Source organism: Cyclopterus lumpus, chromosome 20 (assembly GCF_009769545.1).
Source record: "Cyclopterus lumpus isolate fCycLum1 chromosome 20, fCycLum1.pri, whole genome shotgun sequence".
Classification (NCBI taxonomy): Eukaryota; Metazoa; Chordata; class Actinopteri; order Perciformes; family Cyclopteridae; genus Cyclopterus; species Cyclopterus lumpus.
This window is the reverse complement of record NC_046985.1, coordinates 8,585,762-8,606,438: the sequence shown is the minus strand read 5'-3', so window position 1 is coordinate 8,606,438 and position 20,677 is coordinate 8,585,762. Positions and strand designations below refer to the sequence as shown.

The 20,677-nt window shown below is 41.0% G+C and overlaps 2 protein-coding genes across 2 annotated transcripts; both read right to left on the bottom strand.

Annotated features, from left to right (window-relative positions):
* Positions 1 to 772: 772 nt before the first annotated feature.
* Positions 773 to 16,588, bottom strand: drd3 (dopamine receptor D3). The gene is made up of 8 exons (XM_034560213.1): positions 16,362 to 16,588; positions 14,512 to 14,841; positions 10,871 to 10,983; positions 9,004 to 9,140; positions 6,869 to 7,062; positions 4,789 to 4,854; positions 3,212 to 3,581; positions 773 to 1,825 (listed from the first exon to the last, which is right to left on the bottom strand). Exons 2-8 carry the CDS (start codon positions 14,797 to 14,799, stop codon positions 1,629 to 1,631), a joined length of 1,365 nt encoding a protein of 454 aa, XP_034416104.1. The 5' UTR covers positions 14,800 to 14,841; positions 16,362 to 16,588; the 3' UTR covers positions 773 to 1,628.
* A 2,164-nt stretch (positions 16,589 to 18,752) lies between these two features.
* si:ch211-161h7.8 (thiosulfate:glutathione sulfurtransferase) lies at positions 18,753 to 20,411 on the bottom strand. Its single transcript, XM_034560211.1, has 4 exons — positions 20,222 to 20,411; positions 19,601 to 19,723; positions 19,353 to 19,515; positions 18,753 to 19,022 (listed from the first exon to the last, which is right to left on the bottom strand). Exons 1-4 carry the CDS (start codon positions 20,400 to 20,402, stop codon positions 18,968 to 18,970), a joined length of 522 nt encoding a protein of 173 aa, XP_034416102.1. The 5' UTR covers positions 20,403 to 20,411; the 3' UTR covers positions 18,753 to 18,967.
* Between the last annotated feature and the right edge of the window lie 266 nt (positions 20,412 to 20,677).

The following is a 20,677-nucleotide window of genomic DNA, read 5'->3' as shown; positions in this document are numbered from 1 at the left end:
GTCTTTACATTTTCAAGACTTGTCTATCTCATATAAATAGGTTTTAAATATTGATTCTGGTTGGATTTTTAGAGAAGGATAACATATAGTAGGGTTATGTTATTGTATGTTAATCAGAAACTGGAGGTTTCCTCACACATCACAACATCCATCCATAAATAGAGTGGCACAGACACACACACACACACACACACACACACACACACACACACACACACACACACACACACACACACACACACACACACAAATAGAGTGACACACACCTGCAAACACACCTGGTGCTTCATCACCATAAGTGGTCTCAGTAGAGCGAGACGATGCAATGGCACAAAGTGTCAGGGGTGCAGGTGTTCATGCTTCTTAGAGAAATAAGAGAGCTTGAAATACAGACTTAGAAAGGCTGCCCCCACCACCCCGTCTCTCTCTCTCTCTGCAGGTATCCTTGATTCATAGTTTCCTTAGTCCTTTTCATTTTGGCTTTCCTCTTTCCCCCTCTGCCTACCTACCATCATCCCCGATCTCGTATTGTGTTTTTCATTATTCTCCTACTGTGCCACTGTTGTTTCTTTTTTCTGTTTCTACATCTCCCAATATCCATGTTCACTCAGCTGGGTTTCTCTTGTGTTCCTGCCAGAAAGCACTCCTCCACTTTTATTCACCAATATCTGATGGTGTCCCCCATCATAAGCAACATTAAGACATGACACAAGCTGTATTAAACCTAATGTGTATAAATAGCCTGGAAACATTTCATCTGTTTTTTTTATTTACAGCACAGTAAATGCTCTGTGCATGACAGTCCTGACCACAACACAATTTACAATCCTGCTTGATTTGTTAATATCGGAAAGCTCCTGCTAGGCAGCAGGCAACTCTCAATTTAAGGGAGCTTTGCCAATAAACACTGTCCCTTTAAGAAAACACTGAAACTGTTTTCACTGTGATTTACATCAAAATCTCACATTTTTATCCACATTGATCACAACAATATACATGACAATGTACATAATGTTGTGAGTCTTGAGAGGCACCAAAATTATCCTTCCAGCTCAATTCAATTGAACGCCTTTGACATTTTATGTGTGCATGCACTGGAGAGTAACCGATGGTGATAATAGGGAATACGGGGTGAAAGGGGGAGGTGAGAATCATCAGTTAATCTACACAGTGCAGCGGGCCTCAGGACAAAATGGCCCACAGCTCTACGATCAATTAATCAGCATCAAAGCTTCCACCTTGGCTCAAGAGCTTCAGCGCCTACATTGATTGGAAAGTCCTGTGCCAAAGAGCAGCACACATACTGTACAAGATATTTCACAATAAAGTCGGACAACTTGCGCTATCAACAAGACTGTATACATGTACAATGTAGGTCTTATTTGAGGAATAATGCTGTTCAAGTGGAGTCCCAGCCCTGTTGAGAAAAAAAGTCTGTAGCCTCTTTTTATTGCATACCACAGCATGTTGTTTTTCATGCTTCACCTTGCTTCTGCTGTGTAACTCCTGGGACAGGTTTGCTTATGTGGACCATGAGCGTAAATCTGTGGTCACTGTTTACCGTATGCACCATGCTTGAGTGCACAGCCTAATTTCCATTTTAATTGTCCTGATTTTAATTGTCTTCCTCAGCAGCTGAGTATCTTGATGAAGGCCCGTCTGAACTCAATGTTGAAGGTGGTGTAGATAATAGGGTTGAGGGCACTGTTGACATAACCCAGCCAGGTGAAAGCACTGTAAAGCCCAGGAGGCACGTAGCATGTCCTGCAGTGGGTGTTCAGAATGTGAGTCACAAAGAAAGGCAGCCAGCAGATGAGAAACACCCCTGGAGCAGCCAGAGAGCAGAGAGGTATAGAGAGAGGGCAAAATCAAAAACACAAGAGCAAAACAGTAAGAAACAGTACATTTATCTGCTGGGTCGTAAGCTGTATATGTTAGCATGCTCGACTATCTAGCTAGCCACCAACAGTAGTCGCTTTACCAATCGTTACTTCCCGAATTAGCTAATAATGCATGATAATAAATGTAGTCATTGGCTAACTATATTATTATTATTATCTGGGGTTATAGGTAATATATATACAGTATACTGCTCCTATATCTGAGTTTAGAGTACCAATTGAATATATTAGCGTGTCAAGCTAACTAGCTTACTAGCAACAGAAACAGTGGATTACTTTTAATGCTCACAGTTAGCTAATCATGAATAATAATTAATAGTCATTAGATAACTACATTGTTATTAATGTAGTTCCGCTTGAAAGATCCCCAATATACCAACTCATAGTGTTAGTATTAGTTAGGTAACACTACATCTGATACAGATCTTCTAGTTATTTTAGCCAACAAATTATGTGGTGGACCGCTACAGTTCTTTTACTTTCATATTATTACACTTTCATATAAGACCCACAGCTTCAACAATTACGATGATTTTCGAGTAGTAGGAAGCTGCTCATTGAAAACGGAGACTGTATCGTATTCATGCTAGAATGAAAAGCTTGGCAAGCTCAGCGAGGTGTCAAATGTAACACTTTTGGTTCCCAATTAACCTCTACTGTGGGTGGTAAATATAGGCAAATGTTGAAGTCACTCAGTATGCCGAGCAGCAGACAACAGGGCATATATTATATATACACAACTACGAATGCTGCAACATAAAATTCAAGCACTATAATTGGGGTCACAAAATCAGTGTTCAGTTGGCTTAAAAACAGGTGGTAGGTAGGCAGGACAGGAAATCATTTTCTGAATGTGTGCCAAATTTTCCACTGACACAAGTGTAACGTAATGAGACACCTCTGATTACATTTTTGTCAGCAAGATCTATGCCAAGCCAGAACTTGACCAGCCTTGTAACAACCTGGCTGATAATTGGAGCGTGTGGAAGCTGTGTCAGGAGCTACAGCATGTGTGGACACACACTGTGATCGCGGAACCAGCCAGAGATTTCTGACATTTGAACTTGATTTATTGTGGCTCTGCAAAAATATGCAGCCGATGCACACATTAAGAAAATATGCTGGTGCCATCACCACCAGGCGAGAGATAGAACAGGTGACCGGGTACATTAGGCAGAAAAGACCATCGTGAAAATATTCAAGGAGTTGAAGTGGAATAAGCAACTTTCTATAAAATTGCCTCCGTTAGGTGTTTCCATGACAATCACATTTTCATTCAGCTTATCCCAGTTAGGACAATTTCCACTCACCAAGCACAATGGCCAGCATCTGAGTCGCTTTTTTCTCCCGTGCGTGCATGCTCCTGAATCGTGGATTATTGATGGAATGAGCCATCGGCCGCAGTGACGTGTGTGTTCGTCCATTAGACAGATCCTTCACCTCGCAGCCCATTCTGACAGAAGGCCGCTCATTCTGGTTGTTGCCCTCTGCCTCCTCTTCGCCTCGCTGCTGCTCCAGATCCATCTCGGTGCGACCGCAGGAGGCGTGGCTTATGCTGCAGCAGTTATGCGTGTCCACTGGGGGCAGCATGGAGTTCTCCACCGGTCCCGTCTTCGGCCATTTGCGCCACAGGCATCGTGACAAAAGGTTGGGCTTGGAGGGACCTGAAGGCTCTACAGTCTGCAGTTGGAACAAACGAAACCCAATGAAGAGATGCCAATCATCGCCAATATATAATAATGTAATCGGCGCAATAGTTTCCTTCTATGTTAAGTCATTAAAGATGCACTAATTGTTTTTAGGCTATGAACAATACATCATATATTATCAAAGGTGCGGGTTGTGGAGACGAACCAGCTTCAGAATGATCACCAAACTCAGAGCCCCTGAGCTCTACAAAGGTTTTTAGCGTCCTTCAGAGCATTGTTTTAGTTTTTTGGCCTGCAGCTTTAATATTTTGGTTCGCTCTCAACAACAGGAAGCACATTTCAGTAAAAACGCTCAGATAATCCTCCAGTTCCTCGATGCTACCTGCCATGCATCAAATGACAGACAAAGTTAGCGGTTATCTGTAAACATACATTCCTCTAGAGTTAGTGAAGACCAAAACATAACGAAAGGACTTAATATTGGATATTTGACAAGTGTCAAGAAACACAAGCTTAAATATCTCTAGCCAATGTGTACAAATGACTGTTTGCTAATAACTTAATATGGTGACAATGCGTCAATGTTGTGTTTTCAGCTTGTTCTGCTGTCTTAAATTGTCATAAACAAAAAACTGCAGCTTTAACATTTGAATTTTAAGTATTTACAGTTCATTGCTCTGTTTATTCTCCTACACATTGAAGTTATTATGTTCATCTAGACCTGCCTTGACCTCATGTGGAACATTTTAGAAGCTGAGACTACTACAAAGTGGCAACTCCACTCCGAGTTTTTAAATCACAGATGCACAGTTAATGTTCGGCATACATCAGTGCTACTGCATACACTTCAGTCTTCTCTTACTGGTTTTATCAGACATTTTGCTCAGGGGAAAACTGCAGATCATTATTCTTGCCGCCTTGGAGCAGTCTGTGGAATATGCAGGTGCTGCAGTGCGTCACCCACAGATGTTGCTCAGTTGACAAGTGACCAGGTGACGAAAGCCAACAAGCCACGCTTTAGAATCACAATTATCAGCTCCTTCTCAGACCCGGGGCCGCGGCCACACAGCAGAACGCCAAACTCAAGTGTGCATGAATATACACGCAGACAGACTCGCATGAAAAGCTAAAAACAGAACCACCTTGCGTGCCATCGTGTCACAATAGCCCAAAACTGTCAATAAGAGAGAGTATTCAACAGCGGTTGTGTTGAATCTCTAGTTTATAGTAGCACCTACCACTTTAATCCTTATAGGTGACAAGTCTTGCTTTGCCTTAGGAGTTTCTTCTTGCAGACAGGTCTCCTAGGGGGCGAGAGGGAAAGAGCATATTTTTCAGTGAAATACTTAAACCACCTCATCTTATCCAAACACCTCTACCCCATCAATCTACAGGTATAAGGTTTTTGACATTCACTTGGAAAGTTACTGAATCATCTCTTTGCATCTCAGAGGATTGTTTTGTTAAACCTCCAAGAAATCTTGGTGATCGTCTCGGACATAAATTAGGACTCGCATCTGTTATGTTTTGTCGCTTCCAAAAGCTGCGTGACTCAATTAAAGCTCACAGCAGAAATAAAGATAAGTCACTTCTTCATATCAATTTCCCTCAGTTGACTGAGGGAAATTGATATGAGTCCTATTATGAGTCCTGTTATGTTATTTCAAAACACACTTCCATTATAACGCTCTCAGTCTGATCTCCTCCAGGGCTTGGATCTTACCCATGGATGAGATCCCAAACTGAGGCTCAACCACAACCAATTATCTTTAAACTGCTGTTACGATACAGGACTTGACTGTGAATTAGTGTGCAATGAAGGGAAAAATGGAGAAGAACCACATAACACAGGCAGCTCCTGGATATGGAAATGCTGGTCATGTCACAGGATATAATTAGAATGTTATTTTATACACCAGATTTTAAAAATAGAGTAGATAAAGATCCACAGAACATGACCCGGTGTCTCCTTGCCCCAGGTTAAGAGATAAAGCCATCATTTGTATGATAGATGGAACTGGGACGAGTACTAGAATAATAGATGTGATCAAAGACCTCACAGCTGGTTGAGCACAAAAGTCCAATTTGCTTTTCAAAATGAACATAAATCACTTAGCAGAGAGATCCTTCATATTTTATTGACCATATATATCAGTCTATCTATCTATCCATAAAACTCTCTGTTTCTTTGTTCCTATTGGCTAAACTAAAGCTGTTTGTGTTTATTTTTTCTATCCTTTTTTAACCTCCAAGAACTGATTTTTTTTTGCGTGAATGACCTCAAAGACTGAGGCCGGCACAGAGAACGGTCCTCCTCCTGATTAAATTTAACATGTTTTACTTGACAAGCAATTTTAATTAACTTCAGTTTTTTAGTGACAGACGTGTCAGCATGCTAATGAACCAAACTCTACTTTTTAAAAAAAAAACCATTTCATCCTTGACCTGGGTTCTGAGAGGCCAAAGGCACTCCGCCTACATTTACTGTGAACATTTTAACCTGCAAATTACTTCTAGTGTTTTGGGACTAAAGCGTTTTATTTTACTCTAATGAGGCTTTGGGGAGGTTTACTAGTGAGGTCCGACAGAAAAGGTCCAAGATCATGTTAATTTGCAAGTCATGAGTATAAAGAAAGGGAATGTGAACGAAGGAGAGAGATTGTTTCTACATGAGAAATATATGGCTTTGGTTGAGGAAAGAAATCGTGCCTCTACAAAGAATCAGCTCATTAGGAGCTTAAACAAATAGTAGTAGTATTCTGACCATGTATTTTTTACTTTACACAATCAAATCTAAAAGGTTATATATAATGGTGGATAATGGTACATCTCCTTGTATAATAATTCAGGTACCACTTTCTAATAAGACAGTCTTCATAAAGGGTTTCTAAATTGTAACTAATTAATGGATTAATGGTTAATACATAATTTAGTAATGTTTTATAGATCAATTAAAAGCTGTTGATAAGACAACTTTTCATTTGACAGGTTATGAAAAATGTCACTGGTTCTTGAGTCATCAACAGTCAAGTCATTAATAAGTCAATAATAAAAAAGGTCAAGAGCTTCTAATAAGCCAACAGATTTATACATTTGTAAATATTAATGTTAATGAGTCATACATATATAATAAATAAAAAAAGTCTGCAGTCATTAGTAAACATAAATAAGTAATGAACAATAATACATATCTAGTCTGGAGTTGAAAATGTTAGTAAGTCATATATAAATGATAACAAATCATTACGTCTGCAGCTGGAGCACCATTAGTCAGTAAAAGTGAAAACACTGACGAAGGAAATAAGAGAACGGTCTCACCACAGACGGCGGAGTTGAGCCTGGCTGCACCTTTCCGCTGGCCTGGCCGAAGATGATCCTCTTTCGCCTCATCCTGAGGAAGACGTAGATGCGGATGTAGACCAGCAGAGTGACAATAAACGGCAGGTAGAAGGACACCACAGAGGAGTAGATCACAAAGTTGGGGTTGGAGATGGAGCACACCGTGGGGTCATCTGAGTCAAAAACAAAATAGCATTATGCAAAACAGCCTAAAACTCTCAGGCGTGATTTATCGCCAACCTCTGACCCCGGTGATGATGCTCTCCGTTGTGAAAATAACCTTCATGACTTGTCTCCTTTCATATTCTGCATCGTACATACTAAATCATACAGCGATCACTGTGAGGTGGAGGTGTGATTGATTTGACAATAATTGCACCATTAATTCAGAACAGGAATCTAATTGAAATATTAATAGGGTATAGATCAATTTTAGATTCAATAAAGATTCCAGAGTTAAATATCTATCAAGTGACAGTGCTGTAAATTGAAATATAAAAAAAGACTCAGGGGACAGCTGTGAAATGCATATTGCATGTCAGTGGCATGAACAAACTTAAGTGATTTGCCTCTCCCTGGATGTCCCCCTGGATCAATACCACACCCCTCAATACACAGACAGATAGAAAAGAGAACAGACAGATAACAATATATTTATAGCCACATTCCAAACCACCTTCAGTTTCTAGATTCATATTATGTTGTGAGGCACTGTTTTTGTCTATAGCTGTTCTTTTTCAATGCTTTTATTTTGAAGGGCGGTGAAGGACCCCAGACCTCATGTGAACCCCCTGGTCCCTCCTTCCAATGTTGATGCGTGGTTGCATACTGACAAAAAAGTTGGATGCAATCAGCAGCCATTATTTAGCATTGATTGTAAGTGGACTAAACCAAATGCCCGTATCTCTGTTAGAAGCTTTACATTGTGTCTGAGTAATGCCCTTGATTGTGTATGTGCAGTCATGTATCAGTGCTTATTCAAATTCAAATCTCTTTATTCGTTTTATTGTTTGGCGGTTCATTCCTCGTCACACAAATGCAGAAGGCGCAGTTTTATTGGCACAGTAAGTAAGTTATTGTTCATTTATGTAGAACATGAATAATACACTAAACACATCCGTCATAATTATAAAAGACACACTTGTCACCATTTCTCCTCAGACAGTAACCTCATTCAATCAGAATCGATTGCAATATTTGAAAGCTAAAAAAGGAAGACATTTTCCACTTGAATCTATCACCTATATATACAATGTGTTTCTAAATAAGCTAAAATAAGCTAAACTAAATAACAAACAATAAAGTCACATTTTGGAAGAATGAAGATACGAAACACATTACCTTGTCACAGATATATCATATACTATAACATTGTAAGGGTACATTCGGTTATTATTACCCTCCAAAAATGTAGTATTGCAGCCTGATGAAGTTTAGGGAACAAATTGTACAACTCTAAGCTGCAGAAGTCGAGTTGTTCATTACCTAAGATAAGAAATCTCTTTTTTGCTTTTGCTTGGCATGTAGTTTATGTTAGCAGTGATACAGTTTATCATAAGCAGGTTGTGCATGCACAGTATACCTAGATGTTTAAAACAAGTGAGAGAAAGTGATTTTAACTATCTTGAAAAATGGTCTTAACAGTAAAATTAGACTTTTTTTAAACTAGAGTTTGTGATAGTTTTAAAGCTTAATTTTTACTCAGCTTTTAGTGGATGCTGTGAATAATGTCTGAGCGCTCGCAATTTGCAATAACAGGAATTTATTTTTTGGCAATATGCATTTTACACATTTCCAGTGGCTTTAATCCATTGCCAAAAAGTAAATTCCTGTTATTGCAAATTGCGAGCGCTCAGACATTATTCAAAGACCAAATTACCTTCACTGGTAACATTGTTGTCAATGTCATTTAAATAGTTAATATGGTATAAATGCTGATTTACATTAACAATCACTCTGACATGCTAAATTGAGGGAGTGCATCTCAAAGTTCAATTCTGGATTTCATGTCCCACCGTTGACACTAAAAAGCTGAATTTTGACCCTGAATTCTATTTTGCATCCTGCTACGATGCATCTCAAGCAAGATGGAGCCATAATGTTGTTGATATGACCTGTGGTGTTGAATCCAAACAGTAGTGGACAGGAGACAGTGAAGGCCAGGACCCACACGGTGGCAATCATCATAAAAACTCTCTTCCTGGAGCAATGGGTGGTGTTGTAAAAGAGGGGCATCACCACTGCTGTGTACCTGCAGACACACACACATATTATTGTCGGTCCAGCTTTGAAAATACGTGCGTACAGAGAATAGTTGGTGACATTTCAATGAAGACAAAATTACTAAAATAGTACGGTAGAATTGAGTAATTAGAGTGAGAAAAAGAGGGAAATAACTGGACTTTAGTGATGCCAAGAAATGCACTGCTGAGAGAAAACGGATAATATAAAGAACAACAATGGAGCAGAAAAACAGGCATTTATATTTCAAAACAATTAGGGTATTCAGCAATAAACCAAGAGAAGCTTTGATTTAATCAACACACTGTACGCCAAGAGTATATAATGAGCCCAGGAAAACTAGGCTCGGAAGAGGCAGCAATTACGATGGACCCCGACCCAAAATGGATGTGATGTTATGTTGTTTAGAGCCAGATATCTGCCACGATTGTTTATCCTCATCAGACTAATTACACTGGTACTTCTCTGGGCAAAATGCAGGGCTAAACTCGGAGCACAGACATTCACTAAAAATACTCCTCCCTCGTGCAACGCTGCTGTCTAGTTGAATGAGAGGGGACATAACAAAAATGCAGCAGGTAAAACATTGTGTACATGATTTATTGATCACGTGCTGCTTTAATACACTTTTAGTTGACGAGGAAACAAGGCTCATCTGTTCTGAGACGCCTCTCGGAACATGACCTATGTTGTAAGTACTTGCGCAGACACTTCACCTTGAAGTTAGATGCAAGAACTTCCTTTCTGGTGAATCCAGGCGGCCTCGTAATAGCCTGATTCGACTCTTCCTTTTAACGCGCGACAAATCTTCACAAATATCTCCAAAGCGGTTGCTATAAACTCATGAATAAACAACGGTAATACAGGTGTGTTGAACACAGAATGCCGCTGGTGCCTCGCTTTAATTCAGCACCTCACAAAGAGTGTTAAAAGTAGATTTTGACACTCTACAAACCAGAGGCACGTAATTAGATAATTGGTGTATGGAAGAGGTGCAAATTCCTTTACACATTTAGAATTAATCAAGACCAAAAAGAGGCATGGTGACCTATAAGACGTTGGGGTCCCCTTGTAGCTATCGCTTTGCCTGGTTGGTGATGCTAAACCGGCTTTGCACCTGACAAAACAAGTATCTTATGAAAGCCCCCATCTGAAAAAGCATATTTAATGTATTAATACATCCCGGAGAAAGCTCCAGTCCTTATGTAGTTCCTAAATTCAATGTTGCATAGTTGAACTCTTGATGCCTGCAGGTTGTGAGATCAAAGACCGTAGTGAGCGATTAAATGTTAACTGTCACACAAGAAGAACATTAAGCAAATAAATAATTGAAACACAAGATGTATTTTTACTGTAAAGGTTCAAATGGATGCGTGGCACAGTTCCATCTTCATTAATGCAAACAAATTGCACAGCAATTAGACGTCAAGAGACCAGAGTCTGAACCTAGAACATCAAGTAGAAAAACACAATCTACTCATTTTTGTCTCTTCCTGACTATCTCTCAAGCACACGCACAAATACACACCGACACACATTTATCAAGAGGATATGAGCAAGATGGGAATCTATTCTCTCCCCAGGGATGTTTTGAAGTATCTGTCAGGTGAGGTTAAGAAACGAACAAGACCTTGAAAAATGTAGATATGACATTTACACTGGAGGTGTCCCCAGCAAATGTCTGCAGTCATAAAATATAACTGCGGCAAGATGGTAAACACGCACACACTGCACACTCACCTGTCAATGCTGATAGCACACAGGTTGAGGATACTGGCGGTGCACATCATCACGTCTAGCGTGACAAAGACGTTACAGTAGAGCCGGCCGAAAAGCCAGGCACCGCCGACCACCTGCACAGGACAGACAGGCAGATTATCAACGCACACGTTTCTCTTTCCCTTCTTCACCGTGAAGTGTGACGCACACGCTTGCACATGTGACAGAAGGGCAAGGGAGAGGAGAAGATGCACACATGGAGATAGTTTTGCCTTCGTTAAAGGGAAGGGTTAGGAAGAACAAGTTGCCAAAGTTACTCCCATATTCTCCTTGATATTCAACGTTTATTAGCATTTATGCTAATGTTAATTTGAATTAGGCAAATGTATGCATTAATTACATATGTTTATGTCACTTGTTCTCATGTAACACAAGATGCAAGGGGCAAAGAGTCAATGTCCTTTGATGATGCACCATGATGGATAACGTTCAAGGATCCTTGGACATTGACCACCCTTCCAAACAGGTAAGACCCAAAACCTCCTCAGAGTGATGCTCAGGCCGACAGTTTTCCCTTATATTCTCCATGATGCCTGGTAATGACTGTCTGACAAAGATATATGGGATCCAAGTTCTATCGCCTGAATGCGGAGCCCAAGATGGGAATACGCCTACAAAGAGAGGCGGAAGGCACACACGGGAACATGCGCACATATGCATGCAAGAAGATGTAAATAGACATAAATGTCTCTCTCTCAGAGACCACCGTTGTCACACACAGAGACAAACGTACCAGTGTGGAAACATTCACGGCTGTCATTCATTACGTTAACACAAACCTAAACCGCATAACCATCTGTGGTCATTCTCATTCCATTTTTAAAGGAGCACTGCAACAATTTTACACATAACAATCTGTTGACTTGACATGGTTAGTACCACCCAGTCTGCGAAAACAGTTGCGTAATGTTCTCCACAAACTGGGGACACTGAGTTTAAAATATGTGGATGTTTAGCAGGCAGGGAGGATGTCATCAAATATGCAATTGAATTGCATGATGGTAAGTGCAGGAACCTTTATTTCTTGGGAGAAGTGACAAAAACATGTATGCTCAATGAAATCATAGTGATTCAGACTATTGACCCACAATGCATTGCACAAAGGAAATAAAGGAGCTGCTCACAGCTATGACAATCTGAATACATTGTAGGTGCTGGTGAGAAACAACGATGAAAGTATTTTATTTATTATCTATGACAATTACTGTAGTATATGGTATACAATTAGTTTGTATGGAACTGGGACATGGCATAAGTGAAAATGACCAATACACACAATATATATACACAGCATGTACACAGTACTTATTTGTACTCAGTATAACGATGGTGACTCAGTGGGGCTTGCGGACACTTGGTATCGACTGTGTTTGAACATCCTGTATGTGATCTATACTTTCACAGCAGTCAAGTCTGCTAAATGTCTCAGAAGAAATACCAAGCAGGAACAGCAATTATCAAGACGCTTGGACAGGAGACGGAGTATCTGTCAGAGAGATTTGTTGTGTTTCAAGTCAAAATAGAAAGTTACAATAAACTACTATTTTTTAATGGTGGCGAAACAGGTGCAGATGATGAAGCCCTTTTTTAGATACCTTTCTTGACAAAAGTCAGAGGAACAAAATGTTGACCGGAGAATACATCAGCAGGGTATGCAGCTGCGCCTTTGTATCACTTAATCTTGTGTTTCCTATCAGATCTCCTTGTACTCTGATTAATATAACTCCACTGATTGAATCTTGGCCGGAAAGAGGGGGTAAACTCAGGCCGTCCATTTGCTGAGGCCGAGCAGCATCCTTTAAGATGAATTGTGGAAAGTGAGCTCTCTCCTTCCAGTCTCACATCAACTGTGCCATCCAGGGATACGATGGCTTGCTCAAAGGCATGTGATTGGAAGCTAATGAGAGGTGAGGAGAGAGCTACTCAGAAACACACCTGCAGAAGCAAACCAGCAACCCTCTGGTCACAACAGGCTAATCCTCCCTCCATTAGAGCTTGCAGCGTGATGGCGCTGGAGTGCTAGTCTTGGCAGTTCAAAGTCTTTGCCTATAACTCACACTATTTTCTCCCAGTCTCATCCAAGGCATTGTTGACCTTTACATTCCTGCTAAATGAATGAATATTATACCTTTGTGTCATACTATCTTTTAATGACTCATTCCTTAAGGGATTGTCTCCCCTTTGAATGTGAAATCAAAAATGTAGCACATGCTCTAACAGCATGACTGCCTGCGTGGAGGTTCAAACACTCATGACTGAATCCAGACGAGGTTCATGGTGACCTCGGATTATCTTTCATAGGATATAATCATGTTTAATTTGTCGGCTTCTGCCCACTGGGTGTGTTAATTTTTTATTTATTTTTTTATGGTTGACCTGCTGTTGGATCTTCTGCGCACTGTGAGAAATAGTGCTTTCTGCTGACTGTGAGCAAACTTTGGGCAGCAGGGTGGCTGCTTGTTAAACATAACTGGGCTTCAAGCAGATGATTTCTGGACCTCATGTTGAGCCACACACTCGATACCCGCGAGCCACACGCACACACGCACGCACGCACGCACGCACGCACGCACGCACGCACGCACGTCTGTGTGCTCACTGTACTCAAACAGAATACACTGCAGTGCATTTTCAGGAGTATTGTATTGAATCCTACGCCTGTACAGTTAATGGAGTTACTGAACAGCACCACAAAGATGGAGGCTGAGAAAATGAACAATTAGCAGATAAACTGTGTGACACTAGTAGGTCATATGCGACGGGCAAATAAGAAATAACAGTAAACATGAGTATATATATATATATTTCCTGTTTGCTTATTTCCCATGCTGGTATGTGCGTGCGTCACAGTTGCGGGGCTAGAAGGGTCCTTGCCCCCTCCTTTACGTTTCTAGATGGCACGTTCTAAAAGGCGACTGCGTTTGATACAAATGTTGTATTAATAATAATAATAATAATAATAAACCCAATAATAAAAGGTTTTTAAAAAAATTCATTCACAGGTTTGAAAGTAATAATTTCATAATTTGTCATAATTTGTTCATATTCAAAATGCCCCTCAGCAATTATGTGGGATCTACATGAATGATGAAGCACTATCTAAACTGCTCTAAACCTTTTATCGTCATTACTGTCTTCCTATCGCCCACACGTATCACTATACACGCTTCAAATGATCTGGACCTTTTGTTCCTGCAGTCTTCTTTCTCCTCTGTTATCCTCTCTACTCAGCATCTCCCTCACTGCCAAGCATCTGTATTTCAATCTCTCCACATCCTCTGTACTTCCTCTCCACTTTCTTTCCCGTCTTTCCATCCAGGGCTCGAGCTCAGTAATAGTTTTTTTAAATTATTGTTTTAAAACATCCAAAAGTAACAGTTCAGCACAAATGAATGGATAAACAGTGGCAACAGGAAGATACAAGTGATGGATACATTGTTTAAGGTCAATTCAACTGCATGAAAAATAGATATTTTAAACTAAATCCACTGTTGAGGTGATATTTCACATCTATTTTGAAATTAACTTAAATGACCTGAAAGGATGTGTGATGTACATCAGACAAAAAAGGGTTGGGAAAACAGACACCATGACCTCCTCACCTCCAGGTACACAGCCCAGGGCATGACCAGCGAGGCCACCAGCAGGTCGGCCACGGCCAGGCTGACCACTAGGTAGTTGGTGGTCGTCTGGAGGGACCGCTCCCTCAGCACAGCCAGACACACCAGCACGTTTCCAAACACGATGGCCAGGATGAGCAGCGAGTACAGCATGGCGTAGTAGTTACGCTCATCCTGCTCCGATGCCTCTGAGCTCTCATTCCTTTCCGAGTCCCATCCGAGGCGATCGGATTCGTTCCAGGCCCGCTGTGCGCTGCTAAACATCGCCATGGAGACGTCCCGGTGACATGGGAGAGGAGATGTTCGACAGACCTGCCAAAGACAAACAGCATAGTTTGACTTAACACCGATTTAACACTTCTCAACTCATTAGATTAAAGTGTAGCATATTAGCCATCAGATGATGGGGGGGGGGGGGGGGCGGGGGGGGGGGGGGGGGGGGGGGCAGCATCCTTTCGGGTTAGAGGCCTGCTGGGAAACATCTTGGCTCTTAGTAACAGTCAGATGAACTGATAAATAAAAGAGTTGAAAAGCATCCTTGCACTAATGTTCCCTGAATGAGAAATGGAGCCACATATTGATGCCTCCTCAACTTCATGGTTCAGACAATCAACTCCATAAAGAAATGTACGCTCTGAACAGCAAACGTATACAATACATAAACCAATACATTTCTGATTATTCCAGTCCGCCTTCCTGCTCATGACTTTTAATACAGCTAACAGCGAGTTCAAAGCAGAGATGGCAACTTTAATGAGAGGCTGGCAGTGTGCCTTTGAGCACTGTCAGTGAGGTTAGCTCATCCGGGAGGGGTAATAAGTCAGAGGTTCGATTGGCTCTAGTCCCGGGCTCTGCTCACACTCCAGCCTTCCTCTCATTTACTCCCATTCCTCCCCATCTGGGATAAATCCAGATAAAGCGCAGTGGCAGTGCTCACACCTGTGTCTACACCTTAAACATATACCGATCCATCTTATCCAGCCCTCCTTCTCTTTCTGTGACAGAAATAGGGAGAAAGACACTGAGAAACTAGGATCAGTAGGACCTGGCTCAAACCCAGGAGGCTTTTAAAGATTTTTCCTACCCTATAATTCCACTCAGTGCTCAATGGCTCAAGTATCATATGATTGTCCACAAGAGGATCTAGAGGCACAAAAAAAACATCCACCGATCCCAACCACCTTGAAGTCTCCTACTGGGAGTGGGTTCATCACAGAATCAGACGTGACAGGTCCCGAGGAATGCAACTCAAAAAACATCTATCTATACACATTTTTGTATCTTGTGGAATGATACAGCATAGTGCTCCTGTGAATAGGTTGGTTATATATTGTAAATCATGTATTGTAATAGTATAGTAATTGAATAAGATTAGCCTCTTCACTTTGTTTCTAATATTATTCAATGCCCATTTGCAAACATCTGACCTTCTACAAGTGTGTGTGTGCGTGTGTTATGCAAGCCAAACACAATATTTTCTTCCTGTATTAAAGCTGCCATGGAAACTTGATAAGTGCAAATCAAACCTTAATCGAAAAACGTAATTAAATTCGGAGATGGAGCATCTTATCGGGCTCCTCGTGCCGCAGAAAGATTGGGGTCACACACAGTCAAGGAACATATTAATAGTTGCGCAAACCCGATTTCCCCATATGATATAACATATCAGCGCGCACGCACAATGAAACAATTAGCACACAAATGCAGCGGATTAGAATCAAATTGAAGTCACTAACATTGAAGTAGAAACATGACTTAAAAAGGGTGTTTGAATGACTTATTATTATATATATTTTTTAAACAAGGCAGAATAAGAAAACAAGCATACATACCTGTTACTGTTTCCCAGTGAAGAATTCATCAGATGCCATCGAGGAAAAGCGTCATGCGTGCAGGTTTAAAAGTTATCCTGTCATCGCGCCCGGCACTGCGACGCGAGCAGAGGGGGAGCAGGAGGAGCGCGCGGTGCCATTGCGCACAGGCGAACGGGAATGTGGGAAGCTCACAGGAAAACCACTCGCTTCCTACACTTCCACCGACGCTCTGTGGTTGTGTGACTGTCGGCAACACGCGCAGGGATTGCACTTATTTTGCAGCCACACGGGAGCACGAGCGCCTATACGTGGTGGAGACGTCAGGTGTCTCCCTTTCGTTCAGTGATGCAGTGACCTATTATTACAACCCCAAATGCATGTTTTAATGTGAGAATGAATTGTTTTCTCTTCAATATGTTTCATTTATTGAAAATAAAACGTATGAACAAGCCTAAGCTTAAATTGTGCTTCAGTCCTGTTCCGTGGCTTTTACTCCTGCGCATGACCCTGAACCATGCTGGGTCGTGCTTTGCTGGAAGTGACATCCGCACAAAAATAGCCTTGTGTTGGCCTCGTAAAAACCAGAGCGAAAATTGGGTCAGGGGTAAATGCATTAAAAAAGCAATGTATAGACTGACACACTAGTATGGGCCACTCTACAACCACCTAGCAAGAAAGAAAGAGAGAGAGAAAAAAAAAGATTTAAAAAAAGCACCCACAGCTTGTGTTATATATCTCACAACCCAATGTGCTTCATTTTACATGGCATTTTAAGATAAGAGTATAAGCCCTGCAGGAGTGCACAGCAAACAAATGAGATCTGAACCAAGAGAAGGTGGTGTTTTCCTCCATGAACCAGTTCCAACTTGCAAATAATCTAATTTCTTTAAAAAAAAAAATACAGTGCCTTTTTCTGTGGCACTGTGGTTGTATTTTCAAACATACATTGTATTTTAGCCAATACATTAATCTGACAATTGGTTTGAAATAAAGACCGCAGAGCTCACGTTTCCCGATATTTCTATATTTAACAAACGCCTCACTGTAGATTTCATTACAGAGCCTTTTAAACAGCAGCAGGAGGTTAGGGATGTGATCTGATGAAACCGCGGCAGCTGACAAATGGCTCTAACTGATCATTTGTTCACCACCAACCAGGAGTCAGTTTGTGTGTTAACTAATGTTAAAAGTGTCCACGTGTCCTTGGAAATTGGAGCCATCCTTCTTCTACAGCAGCACGCTAAATATCTCCTGCACGGCAGATCTGAAGAGAATCTTATACACACTGTAGCTGCATGGCATAACTCCATACATTTGAAACTTGACAATATTGATGGTGTGTGACATCCATAGCGCATTTTGAGTGCTGAGTGCACAGCCGGTTTCCCAACTCACTCAAAAACACGTCCACCAAATCCATATTTCCTTTGCATTCCATTTCTGTACATCATGCAACAATCAGGAAATCAATCTCAGTCTCTCCCACATGAATGCAGCTACTGGAAGAGTGTCATTTTATTTCCATGGAAAGGCTATTGTCTGTCTGATGTGCACACACAGACACACACCTGCTTTACTGTTGATGTGTTGCAAATAGACTGGATGATAGAGGATAGGATAGAGGGTGAAGGTGAAGTGGGATATGCTTTCCCTCTGAATGAAGCATCTAAAATGGAACTGCAAATGGGGCCCCTGACAGCTGCTCACAGAGATGTTGCTCAAAGGATCCATACCTGTCTGGACCAATACCTGTGTGAAGGTCAGGCCTGAGAGGGCATAGCTACAATAATCATAAAGGACAGTGGTACAATGGAAATAAACATTTTCACAGTTGATTGAAATGTTACTGCCATCTACTGGTCAAGAGATCGAAGTGCTTATCTAAACTACGGAGTAATACCGAAAGTAGGTTTTGAGTCTGTATGTATGAGTATGTTCATTTTGTTTTGATTTTGACCAATTTGTTGATGCATTTAAAAAGATTAACAATTGTGTCAACACTTTTACAATAAACATTTTAATTACTGCTAATTTGTGTTTTATTAATTATTTGAATAATACATAATACAATTAGTTTATATATATATATATATATATATATATATATATATATATATATATGTATTTATTTGTTAAATTGTGTTTTATGAAGATGGGCAAGCAATGTTTAAATAAGCCGGATAAGAATGATCCCTTATCTATTCATGCTGGTATAAGATCAGTACTTGATATCTGCTGACACACAAAGCCCAGGACTCATGACTGAAAACATATTTTTAAGATGCTTACTACAAAAACATTAAACGATGACAATTACTGCAAAAGTGTAAACAATTATAATAATGATATATTAGCGTGTAGTGAGGAATTGGGGCAGACCGCAGGTCTACAAATGTACACAAAGACATGTTAAAATTTGTAAATCATTTAATCAACACGAAGAATCACAGAATAAAAAGGTTAAGAAGCATAATGCAAAACTTGAAAAAAGTGTAACATCAGTAGCTAATGTAACAAGGAACATAAGTTAATTCTTTAAACTGGTATTAAAAAAGTAAATTCAAGAATAACTGAAGTTCTGTAGTTTTGTATTAGCTAGGAACTTAACAGAGTTTGACTCAGGTTCATTTCGCTCCTTCCTCGGCCCACTCACTGTACCCTCCTTTGTAATGTCTCGCCCTAAAAGAAGCAAAAAGAGAAGAGCTTAGTCTTGTTTTCTACTCAAATTCATCCAGCGTTCAAAAACCAAAGCAGTGCCCGAGGACATCGAAGTCTATTCGCAGCACCAGGACTGAATAATAATCAACACATAAAAGGAGACATTACTACAGTAGTGCAGTAGCTCCGCCACAGCACAGCAGGATCCACATCATCTCACGGGACTGAGATCTGCGATTTTAACAGGGGAGTGACTTTGATTTATTTCACCTTTGACCTTTACCGGGTCACGTTGTACTTGGAGTACTGCATGTTTCATCAGTGTACTCGGATGCATCTGCTGTTGTTTACCTGTTAAATCCCAGCTGACGGGCAATATCCAGTGCTTTGGAGCTCCTGATGCCACTTCTGCAATGAAACACAATGTTGTCGTCATCTTTCCCAGGAGCCTTCAGTTCAAATATCTGACGAAAGTGTTCAGGGGACAGCTTCAGAGACTCCTCCAGGATGCCCACTGATATTGAAAACAAGCAAACAGTATGAGTACAAACACATGGAAAACCACTCGTTTCCCCAGCGTGTACAGTACGAACACTTACGTGGGATGTTGACAGCCTGTGGAATGCGTCCAGCCAGGTGTTCATCAGGATTTCTCACATCAAACAGCTGGATGTTTTGGCTGGACAGCATGGTCTTCAGCTGGGAGTAGGTCACCACTGAAGCTTAAACATAAACAAAAAAGATTAGGCGTTAGTATGAGGTTAAAATCCACCTTTCACCTATTGACTCATTTTCAGAGAGGCCTGTAAAGACATTTTAGCTTAGCATCCATTGTCTTAACAGTAACCTGCCTGGTCCTAAGCTAGCTGTGGTGCTGCCTGGTCAATGATGTGAGGATAGACTCGTTATTTCCCCCTGCTGACAGACCATTGTTGTCCATTTGAGAAAAAGAAATAGCCAGTCAACTAAACACACACTGCAGCCCTTTCAATGTGACAATGCAGGTATCTCACAGGCAGCCTCTGAACATGTCCCAAAGCGCAGTTGTTAGAACTCAAATAGCATTTTAAAGCGTCATTCCGACGCCACAATAGTCATATTTTGAAATCCAACCCAGTCGATTAAGAGACACGGACATGGAGGCCAACTGGGACAAAACAAGGACATGAAGGTGACCTCTGTTGGACACAGCTAAAGTGTTACCCGGAAATGTATTTTACCACTTTCGGTTGTTCCGCCACATTTAGGACTTGAGGTTGTAAAAGCCCGTAAAACTGAGCCGAACGTCGGGTAAGACGTGGGTCTCACTTTCGCCACAGCCTGGCAGACACCTCGAGACAGAAGACAAGACAACATGGTGAGGACAGGTGCGACCTGCACACTGAGGCGAAGGGAAAGCATTCTTCTTCGTTGGTGTTTATTGGTGTTTGGCAAACCACCTCAGAGGTGTATGACCGCCACCTACTGGACTGGAGGGTGGAGCAGTAGATGTTGCTCTTGGGTAATAAATTAGGATACTGTGTACTTTCCGAGATACCTCTCCCAGCAGATTCCCACAATGTCATATTTTGTTTTCCATTGATCAATTCTGATATTAATTAATTTTTTTCTTCGGCATACCTTTTGCAATCCAGTTTCGGGTTTATTACAGTGTGCATAGTCCAGTTGGGTGCTTA